Source organism: Hyperoodon ampullatus, assembly GCF_949752795.1.
Source record: "Hyperoodon ampullatus genome assembly, chromosome: 15".
In the NCBI taxonomy this organism is placed as follows: Eukaryota; Metazoa; Chordata; class Mammalia; order Artiodactyla; family Ziphiidae; genus Hyperoodon; species Hyperoodon ampullatus.
In genome coordinates this window covers 31,000,080-31,011,110 of record NC_136928.1, presented here as the reverse complement: position 1 = coordinate 31,011,110, position 11,031 = coordinate 31,000,080, and the positions used below count along the sequence as shown (strand labels likewise).

The window sequence follows — 11,031 nt, the reverse complement described above, 5'->3', positions numbered from 1 at the left end:
ACAAAACACTAACCTGGAAACCAGACTCCAAACAGTCAAGGATAGTTTGTCCCTCCCGCTTGCCGTACGCGCCCCCAGACGCCCTAGCAAGTTGCTTTTAGGTGTCTCAGATAATGCCGGATGCTCTACTGAAGGCACAGAAGATTTTTCTTCACCAACAACACAGACTTGTTTATGCTTTTACTTTTACCTTTCGTACATATACAGGTTAGAGATTACAAAACGTTTTGGCTGCGAGCGGCGGGGCAGAGGGCGACCATAAGAATCAGGCATATTTTAGGACAGCCCTTACCCCTCCCCAACAAACACAAACTCCTGCTCCAGGTCCCTTGCATGGGACTTCTTAGGAAAGGGGGCGGAGCCCTAGGGCTGGTTGGCGAAGGCTGGGTCCTGCGAGGCGCGCCTGCGCCATGCAGCCCCGCACGTGTTCGAGCCGCAAGCTTCCGCTGGCGCTGGAGTTTCTTGAGGATGCAAACCGAGATGGAGGCACAGAGTCCCTTGGCAGAGGCCGGCTTCACCCAGGTCACCCGAAAAGGTGGCCGACAGGCGAAGAAACGGCAGGCTGAGCAGCTGTCCGCACCGGAGGAGGGCGGGGACGCGTCCCGCATGGACACCGAGGAGGCCCGGCCCGCCAAGAGGCCCGTCTTCCCGCCCCTCTCCGGGGACGGGTTTCTGGTACTGGCGGGGACCGAGGGACAGGAACGGGGCAGGGGCCAGAGGCGGGTCAGGACGGTGGCCTCTGGGTGATGTTGAAGCTTTTTCTGGAGTGAAGCTCTTAGAGAGGTGACTCTCCTGATGTTTAATTCGTCCAGTTAAAGGGGGCTTTTTGATAATCAGCTGTTGTCTCATATCTCCACCCACCCCCTATTCCTCCAGACAACTCCTGAGTTGTGTTTTCTTGTATCATAGGGTGGGAAAGAAGAAACCAGAAAAATTCCAGTCCCAGCTAACAGATATACTCCCTTAAAAGAGAACTGGATGAAGATATTTACTCCTATCGTGGAGCATTTGGGACTTCAGATACGCTTTAACTTGAAATCGAGGAATATAGAAATCAGGGTGAGGATGATATTAACTATTTTCAAATATACTGCTGTTTCTCTTTTCTACGGGGATGAAAAGGCATGAATAGACTTTACTTAATGAGGCTTATTTTGTTGAATGATTTTCTTCCAGTTTTCTAATATATTTTAGTGTTTGAACCTCTCAAATGCCTTCAGAATCTGCATGCAACACAATTATTAGTTGAACTCATAAGTTCGGCCTGAAATCATACTAAAGTACCAGCTGTGTCTTAGAAGACTTTTAATAATGTTCTGTTTTAATTGAGAAAAGGCTTAGTAAAGAGGTTGTCATGTTTCAGAAGTATTTAAATAAGCAACCAAAGTACTTGCTGCAGTACAGGTGCTATATATTTTAGTGGTATTTTTTTGAAAAAAAAGTATTATTTTAAGAATAAGTGTAAATTATGTATAAATGTGTTTATTTACTTATTCATTTGTTCATTCCATGATGTCAGTCTAGGAGTTAGACAAATAAAATTAGTAAACTTTGGGGTATTTTATTATTATTATTATTTATTTATTTATTTTTGGCTGTGTTGGGTCTTCGTTGCTGCGTGCAGACTTTCTTTAGTTGCAACGAGCGGGGGCTACTCTTCGTTGCAGTGCGCGGGCTTCTCACTGTGGTGGCTTCTCTTATTGGGGAGCACGGGCTCTAGGCGTGCCGGCTTCAGTAGTTGTGGCGCATGGGCTCAGTTGTTGTGGCACACGGGCTCAGTAGTTATGGCTCAGGGCTCTAGAGCGCAGGCTCAGTAGTTGTGGCGCACAGGCTTAGTTGCTGCGCGGCATGTGGGATCTTCCCAGACCAGGGCTCGAACCCGTGTCCCCTGCACTGGCAGGCAGATTCCTAACCACTGCACCATCAGGTAAGCCGGGGTTTTTTTTCAGGGTGCCAATTTTGTATCAAAATCAGTGACCAAAAGTAATTATATCTTCCTTTTTAACGATTCATTATCAGGAGTGGTGTAGACTCATCTCTGTTGAAGGACTAGAATAATGGAATAAAGCAAAGAGGCACTGGTCTAAATAGTTGGCAAAGTTTAAAATACAGAACTTGACAGTAGAATTCCTCTTTGTTCCCATTGGCACTTTCATTCAGGTTTTTATGGCTTTCTGCCAGAACCTCTTGTTTGCTTATAAGTGTCTAAGTGTCCTTTACCTCATTGCTTTAAACCACCTTTCACCATCCCATCCTCTATGCCAGAGCCAGATTAATTTTCTCAGACCACACTGTTTTTTTTGATATCTTGGCATCTTCACTATTTCTGAAAGATAAAAGTTTTTGACTGAATTTGCCTTTCAAGTAGGAGTCTCATTCCCAAGTTCTCTCACCATCTCTTTGAACATTTTTCTGTCCGTCATTATGGATGGATTTGCTCTCTGAAGGCCCTCTCCTCCCTTCTCCCTTCTTCTTCCTCAGTTTCATCACCTTTCAGGGTCTAGCTCAAGTTCTTTCTCCTTTACCATCAGTCCATTTTTCAATCTTGTCTTCAGGGCCTAAACGTTTATTGTGCTTAACTGTCTTAAGAATTGCAGCACCATCAATTTGGATTCCACTGACATTTGTTGATACTGCTTTGTGCCAGACACATCGCAGTGGTTTGGCAGACACTACATCATTTTGGTCTTCAGGACAGCCCTATGAGGTAGATGACATACCCCATCTAACAGATGTCAGGAAACTTGCCAAGGAGTTTCTTGGCCAAAGTCATCAATGCTAGTAGGGACTCTTCCATTCCAACCTCCTTATTTTACAGATGAGAAAACTTAAGACCTAGAGCATGCATGGGACTTGCCTAAAGTCACATATAGAATTGCGACTGGGATCTAGTTTTATATGTGCCATTACACAACCCTGTATGGTTTCAAATTTGTCAAATATGTGGTCTCCTCAACTCGATTGTGAGTCTGTGTGGGGGAGGAGAAATGATGGTTTTGGAATCAGATCTGTGTTCAAATCTTATTTTTTCACTTTTTGGTACTTGAGTTTCCTCAAATATAAAAGTATTTATCTTACTTAAATTTAGGTTGACATGAAGATTAGAGCTATAGTGTGTCAAGCACCTTTGTAGTACACATCATTTACAGGGATGGGCATTTTATGAATAGCACCTATATCTGTGATTATCGAATAAACTCTTTGAGGGCAGGATCCCCTGCTTTAACCATTCTTGGTAATTAGTACTAGGGTTATTGCTTTGGGAAAGAAAAATCAGCACAGGAATGATGGTTGAAGTCGGGAGATTAGATCAGGACTCCCAGGGAGACTGCATTGAAGGAGAAGAGAAGAGGACCAGCTTGGGTGGAGATGGGCTGAGGATGGAGGTCCTTCAGAATGGGAGCCATTGGAGGAATCTTGCTGGTAACTCCAGAGTCAGATCAGCCTTGGAGTACAGTAAGTCATTTGACAGTCTTTGGGGGGCACTGCCCAGTTCTGGAGTTAGCAAAGTTATGTTTTGAAAATTAAACATGGTACTTACCTCACCAAAAACTGGGTCATAGAGAATGTATTGGGGAAGGGTGGTGGTGAAGGAAATTATAATAATTGGAAAGGTCAATCCTAGTAGTTTGTTAGAATATTATCTTTTTCATTCCGAGCTATAATTTGTGCTCCCTAGCCCCACCTTTTTTTTTTTTTTTTTTTTAACAGACTTGTAAAGAAACCAAAGATGTTAGCGCTCTGACAAAAGCAGCTGATTTTGTGAAAGCCTTTCTTCTTGGGTTTCAGGTAGAGGTGAGTGATTTCATGATATCTGAAATGGGGGCTCGGAAAATACGCCATATGACTGTTTTGATGGATTTGGGCTTTTTTTTTTTTTTTTTAATTTGCGTGTTGTAGTTCTACAATTTATGAGAGTTAGCTTAACACTCATTCGCAGGTGCCTGAATGGAAGAGCTTCACAGTATGTATTTCTGTATTGTAGGACGCACTTGCCCTCATTAGGTTGGATGACCTCTTCCTAGAGTCTTTTGAAATTACAGATGGTGAGTGTATGGTGGTCTTTTCATATGAACTACTAGATGGCGCTTTTGTATTGCTTTGTCTTGTACCTGAGTCTCAGCTTTCCAGTCACATTAGTTGAGTCGTGTTATTAGCAGCTTTTTCAAAAATGCGTGTTTTGTGTCCTTCAGTAGGGAAATTTGGCGAATGATTAAACTTCCCATGGAAGTGGGTGATGCTGGGATGGCTTCCCTCCTGACGTCTTGCTTTTCTCATTTAGTTAAGCCCTTAAAGGGAGACCACCTGTCGAGGGCAATAGGAAGAATTGCTGGCAAAGGAGGAAAAACCAAATTCACCATCGAGAACGTGACACGGACACGGATAGTTCTGGCTGATGTGTAAGTATGTGGTCTTGAGAAAATTATTGTCATAATTTATAGTTGATCGTTTGCTGGTTTCAAGAAGTGATAAAGATTGTATTTTACATATAACGTAGTCACTAAATCTTTGTCAGGATATGGTTCTGGGTGAATAGTTACCTACTTTGAAAACAGATTTAGTTGAGAAAATCTTAGATATTATAGCTTTTTTCTCAATTAGTAATGAAGGAAATGTTTAGAATCACTGTTAAAAGAAATTACATGACAGGTGAAGATTGAAATAGTATCTCAGGAGAATCTATTAAATCAGTAGAGGAGAGCAAGGAGTAGGTGTGTTGAATGCCATCATGAGGCTTTCCTTTAAAAAAGAGAAACATAAATGTATATACACACACATGCACGTATATATAAAGGCCTTTCATAAAAGGAAGGTGAGCATTGCACATTGTGGGAAAAACTAGAGAGCAGTTATATGTGAACATCAATAAGATGATACAGGCTTAAAATAAGGGTGCAGGAAGTCAAGCTGGGATTACCGTTCCCTGCCGGAGGTTGAAGCCGCTCTGTTGCCAGTTTGGGGTTACTGGCAGATGGCACAGAGATTATATAATGCCGTGAAGTTGGGAAACGAAGCAGTTGACTGAGAGGAGGAGGGACCTGCCTACTGCTAAATCCAGAAATAATTTTATTTAAAATCATCTCATCTTTGCTCTGAACCAAGGGGCTTACCATTATTTTCGAATCTGAATTTTAGACTTTTTTATACTGTAAATAGAAAACTATTAACACTACATTGGTGGCCCTGTTTACCTGAAGACAGGTGTGTTATAATTTTGACCTTTTATGACTTGAGCCTGGAGTTGGGACCACGGAGCCATGGGAAAAGCTCTTTTGAACTAGAAATTTCAAAAATTGAAATGTTTACCACACTTTAAAATATCATAAACAACCCTGAACGTTTTTGTTAATTTAGAAACTTTAAAATGTAACTGATTTGCTAGTCCAGTTATGGTTAACGCATCATATTAAGTTTATAATTTATAAATGTATCAGTGTATTTCTAAGAGTTAACTTAAAATTTACTCATTGAACTAATTTTTTAAACAGCTGTATTACAGTGTGGTTTACATACAATCAAAGTCACCTGTTTTAGGTATATAATTCAATGGGTTTTTGGCAAATACTCTGCAGTCCTGTGATCCCACTGTGCTCATTTCCATCAACCCAAAAGTTCCTTGTGCACCTTTGCAGCCCCTCCCAATTCCCAGGCAATCACTCATATCCGTTCTGTCACTATGGCTTTGCCTTTTCTCGAAATTCATATAGGTGGAAATACACAATATGTAGTCTTTGATATATGGCTTCTTTTAATTAGCGTGTTGTTTCAAGTTTCTCCATTTTGTTGGGGGTTAGTAGTAGGTTTTTTTCAGTGCCAAGTCCTGGCAAAGAAATGTACTGTCTTGCAGTTTTTGCTGTAAATAGGCTAATTGGAATCCACATGTTCAACAATTTATATTAGTTGTGATACAGCCATAAGATGGACTGTTATGCACCCATAAATGTTATTTTTGATGAGTTGCTGAAAACCTGGCAAAGATCACAGTAGGATGTGAACAAAATATAAAACTGAAAACCATTTGTTCCAGATACATTCAGGATATCGAATGGGAAAGAATGTGACCTATGTGTCCTGAGACCTGTTTGCCATTCCAACTACTGCCCCATTGCTTTGGTTGTTTTAGCAGAAAAACTACTCACACTGTATGTATCCTTGCTTCTGTATCTCCTCATCTTTCATGCTGTACTTCACAGAATTTTGTTTTTATTGAAGTTACACATACACATACTTTAAAATAATTCCTCCTGTCTGCTTCCATTTCCCCCTCCTCTGAGGGAGGAAATTTCAAGTCTTCAAGTTCAGCTAGCTAACTTGTAAAAATTATTTTTCCTCTGTATTTCCAAATAGCTTTGTATAGCAGCTTAATTTTTTCCCCTCACATTCACTGTTGCTTTTCTCCTGTGAAAGATGAAGATTTCTCTTTTGGACTTCCCCACCTCCGCCCGCATGCTCAACCTTTCCAGCGGTCCCGTTTGCTTGCCCCTCCCTCTACACTGTGGGTTTGGTTCGACTCAAGCTCAGTATTACCTGAGCGTGAAATCGGTGCGCAGGGTATTAACAGCTGAGCCAGGTGGTGTACTGTGGTTACTTTATCTGTCCTCTGCAACTTTGTTGTCACGTGAAGAAATAATTCTTATGTTTCTGTGTGCTTTCTCAATATTTCAGCGTACTAATTGAATAGAAAGCCATACATTGTCTGTATCTCCGCTTGGTGGACTCAGATGCATCAGACACTTTGGAAATCTCTCCTGGAGCCTTCTGTTCCAGAAGCACTGCTACCCTCTGCCTGGCACACAGCTGCCATCCCGGCTCCTTCTTTCACCATTGCCCCTTTGGTGTTTGAATCCCTCGGTTCTTGGATTCTTTGTCCTGCGTCCTCCTTGTTTTGGTGGTGTAGGTAGTCCTGGAGCTCGCTTAGCACAGGAAGGACATTTGTGAGACCTGGTTGGGAAGATGTCTTCTATTCTGGCCGAGTATACAAATCTGTTGTAAATCATTCTCATTCAGAATCCCTTCCTGCAACATAATCTTCTAATCCTTCTATTCAGTTTTCTTAACATCCTGTTGTTGATTCATGAGTGCCTGAAAATTGCTTTTCTAATCTCACTGGTTCTGGGGTTTGTTTTGGTTTGTTTTTCTTCTTTTCTCCCTGCAGTTTCTGTTTCTGTACTGCTTTATTCCGCTTGCTGGTTGTGCCTTCTACTCTTTTGCACTGGGTGCATTCCTCGGATTCTGGTTCCTCAGTGTGGGCGTCATATGTTAAGGGTGGGGCCATAAGGAGCAGACTAGAAAACTGGGCTCAGGATGCTTGCGGGTGGGCTAGGGGTGGGGGGCTGGTGGCCTGTAGGCTTCACTTAGGATGATTGCCAGCCTGTTTCTTTGGGGAAGCCCTGATGTCAGTATCTTTAGTCTTTCCCAATGAGCAGGCCAGGTTCCCCAGAGAAGCATTCTCCAGTCTCTCTGCTGACAGACTTTTGGAGCCCAGTTACGGAAGACAGTTGGAAGTCTCGCTGCTCATTGTGCAGACGTTTGCTTGGCATTGCCCGTTTTCGTCCTGGTGCTCCTACTTCCACTGTGCCTGGTGCCCCTGGTCCAGCCCCTGGTCCAGACCCCAGGTCTTTCACCTTCTGCAGTGAGCAGCCCCACCCCTTAATTTTACCAGAGTTACAGAGGGGTAGTAATGTGGTTGCCTGGTCGCCCGGAGTGGGGAAGGAAACCTGGGGATCATCCTGAACAGACTTTAACTGATTCTCTTGTTTTTAGCCTCATTTTTACCCCAATTTCAGAAATGCCTGAGCCTTTGGAAGGGAGAGGGTTCTGTTTGACATCCCCCCTGAAGATTTTGGTGTCAGTTTACTAAGTTTACTGATATTTTGGAAGATGGGCTCAGAAAAGCAAAATGCTATATTGCCAGTCTAATTTGAACCATTCGGCAGGGAATGCCCATTAAAAAGGTCTGGATGATCTCCAGAGAGTAGTGAAGAAATTTAAAGAATCTTAAATCTTTTTTTTTTCTTTTAATTTCTTTTTATTTATTTATATTTGGCTGTGTTGGGTCTTCGTTGGTGCTTGCAGGCTTTCTCTAGTTGCAGCAAGCGGGCTTCTCATCGCGGTGGCTTCTCTTGTTGCAGAGCACGGGCTCTAGGCACGTGGGCTCAGTAGTTGTGGCTCGGGGGCTCTAGAGCGCAGGAGTTGTGGCGCACAGGCTTAGTTGCTCCGCGGCACGTGGGATCCTCCCGGAGCAGGGCTCGAACCCGTATTCCCTGCATTGGCAGGTGGATTTTTAACCACTGCGCCACCAGGGAAGTCCCTAAATAATGTTTAGAAAGCTTTGCAGTTAAAATACAAGTATGTTTTAACTAGGTACAGTATTACCTGCATCTGGGTACTTTAATATTCCCAGCTCTGCCAGTGTGTCATCTCGGACAGGTGTTCTGATTTCTCACTAACTTGTTTCCTCGTATGTAAAGTGGGCATAACTTCTGCCTGATAAAGCTCATGCGAGGACTAAATGAGAACATGTATGTAAAGCCCTAGCGTATTGGGGAGCACTCAGTGGATAGGAGCCATTGTTCACCAAGGGTCTTAAAGAACTGAGTTTTGTTTTTTAATTTTTATGTCTTTCCCTCATAATTTTCTGCTGGGGTATAATGCACTTATCATTCCCCTTCAGAGTGGTTTTCAGTATACTTACAGAGTTGTGCAGCCATCACCACCACCTTTATTTAGGCATCTGTATCTATCATGAGTTTCCAGAGTTTCTGGATCATGGGACTTAGTTAAGGAAATGCTTTTTGTTGCTAACCTGTCTCACTTTATCTCTTGCAGGAAAGTTCACATCCTTGGTTCTTTCCAGAACATCAAGATGGCAAGAACTGCTATTTGCAACCTCATCCTGGGTAACAGCAGTTTCTTCCTATGTTGTTTTCTCTGAAAGAAAAGAACAGGGAATTTAGGAACTCAGATCACATTTGCAGGTCACTTTAGGGTCAGGGTGATGATAAAGGTAGCAAGCAGAAACTCTTGGGGGTTGGCAAATGTGGGCCCAGAGAGAAAGCAGGAATATTTTTGCTTGGATTCCATCTGCAAACCCGAGAGAAAGGGTTTATTGGATTACATTGCTTACATCATCACTGCGTCCCCTGATGAGGTGCACTAGGGAGCCCTTCAAGAATAGCAGGCAGCACTGTTTTAGGTTCAGCCAAAAGGGAGCTGCTGAGCAGCATCAGTCAGTCATCTTAATTGACTTACTTAGTCCCAGTTTCAAACCACGAAGTACAGTCACTTGCGGTCAGAGCCGTGGGTTGTAGCGCTTGCTCGGGAAATGTGTGGGACTCTCCGCAGTGCCCAGGTCAGTTGTGCCCAGGTCTGACTGGCTGCTTTTCGAAACATTTTGACAACTCGGTGTCTTTGGCTGTTAGGATTTAAAATGTTCTTTGGAGAATATTTATGTGGTTTCCTTTATGGTTCTTTTGTTGATTTAAGGTAGATCCAGCAGAAAATGTCCCTGTCCTTTGTAGAGTTGCAGACCATTTTCCATGTAGCATCTATATGTATACGTGTGGATAAGCTTTTTTATTTTCTCCTGCAGGAAATCCTCCATCGAAGGTTTATGGCAATATTCGTGCTGTGGCTAGCAGAGCGGCAGACCGATTCTGATTTCAAATCAGAGACTTTTTATCTTGTCTTTGGACTCTAGAGAAAAAGCCTTTCCCCTCTACAAGTGGTCACCAGACACCATGTGAAGAACTTTTCAGTCATGGATACCATTATTTATACTAGCACATTAAGTATAATTTATATTTTCCATTTTAAATCACATGTAGATTTGCATAGTTTATAATCCTCTCATTTGGAGGGAAACTTATTTAAAAAAACAGTTCTGTATTAGCTTCTAAGCTTTTTGTTTATAAATTTATAAAAAGTTATTTCTTCTCTATGAGTTGTAATTAAAAGAATCATCTCAGAAAACCTCTCTTGACTTGTGACCCTTAATACTGGATGGTGTGTGAATATTTTAGACCCAGGTCACAGCAGCAGTTTAGATATACTCTGTGAACCAAGGAAGGCTAATATTTGTACCTATTTTTGCAGTTTGTAAAATTAAAGACTACATACATCACAAGGTTGATGTGAGGGAAGAGTTTTATTTTTTAAGTAAGTGTTTAATGAAAGCAGTCAGACCTTACCAGTGTTCGGGTATACTTCTAAGTAGTAAAGGTGAAATATGATAAAAGAATATTTTTACCCCTAAGAAAACTACTGTATTCTGCAAATGTAGTAGATTGTTTTAACAGGTGTCTGCCTAAATGTTCTGATTTATATTATGCATTTTTTAATGAAAGGAGCCTACTTCATTAAACCGTGTGATGTTATTCTCTTGTACATCTCTACAACCCTTGACCAAAACTTTAAACTTTAATGATAGGAGTATTAGAAAGTACATGTAAGAACTAGAAAAAGTGTTGTTTTTAAGTATTGCTATTAAGCTTTCTATTAGTTACGTGTGCCACTGTCCCAAACTAGTCTGTACATTGCATTGGGATTAGATATACTTAATATTACAGTGGGAATCCAGTGGGAAATTGCTGGAAATGTCCCAGCAGTAACTTTTTGATCCTTTGGCAACACAACAGCATGGAGAGTGTATGTGTATGTTGATATCATTTTACTCATATCCTTTTGAAAAGGAATTTGTTGGGACTGTCTTATTCTGGAGCCTGCAAAGGCTTCAGGAGGTACTTGCCTACCCCCCACCCTTTGTCCAGGAAGTTATATGCAAAATTGTGAGTACTTAGGGTGTACTTTTCTAAGGAATGGCTCCACAGTTTTAATCAGGTTTCCAAAGCGCGTGGCTGAGATGAACCATCGCTATGTAACCATAAACATTTTGTGTTGATTCTTAAAGAGCATAATTTTGATTGGAAAAACACGGGTTTTCTATGTTAAAGTGAAGTAATCTTTTGGTATTGTTTGCATTTACTTCCTTTTGAAGATTTCTTATGTAGTTAGAACTATCGGGAATATAAG

General features: G+C 41.8%; 1 protein-coding gene across 2 annotated transcripts; it reads left to right on the top strand.

Annotated features, from left to right (window-relative positions):
* Positions 1-468: 468 nt before the first annotated feature.
* PNO1 (partner of NOB1 homolog) lies at positions 469-10,404 on the top strand (the record flags this gene model as incomplete). Of its 2 annotated transcripts, XM_079721065.1 has the most annotated exons (7): positions 469-675; positions 910-1,059; positions 3,712-3,795; positions 3,986-4,046; positions 4,283-4,400; positions 8,830-8,900; positions 9,593-10,404. In XM_079721065.1, the coding sequence occupies 7 exons, from the start codon at positions 469-471 to the stop codon at positions 9,658-9,660; spliced, it is 759 nt and encodes a 252-aa protein (XP_079577191.1). In that variant the 3' UTR covers positions 9,661-10,404. The 2 variants fall into 2 exon arrangements, with proteins under 2 accessions (XP_079577191.1, XP_079577192.1); XM_079721066.1 differs by lacking the exon at positions 8,830-8,900.
* Positions 10,405-11,031: the final 627 nt, after the last annotated feature.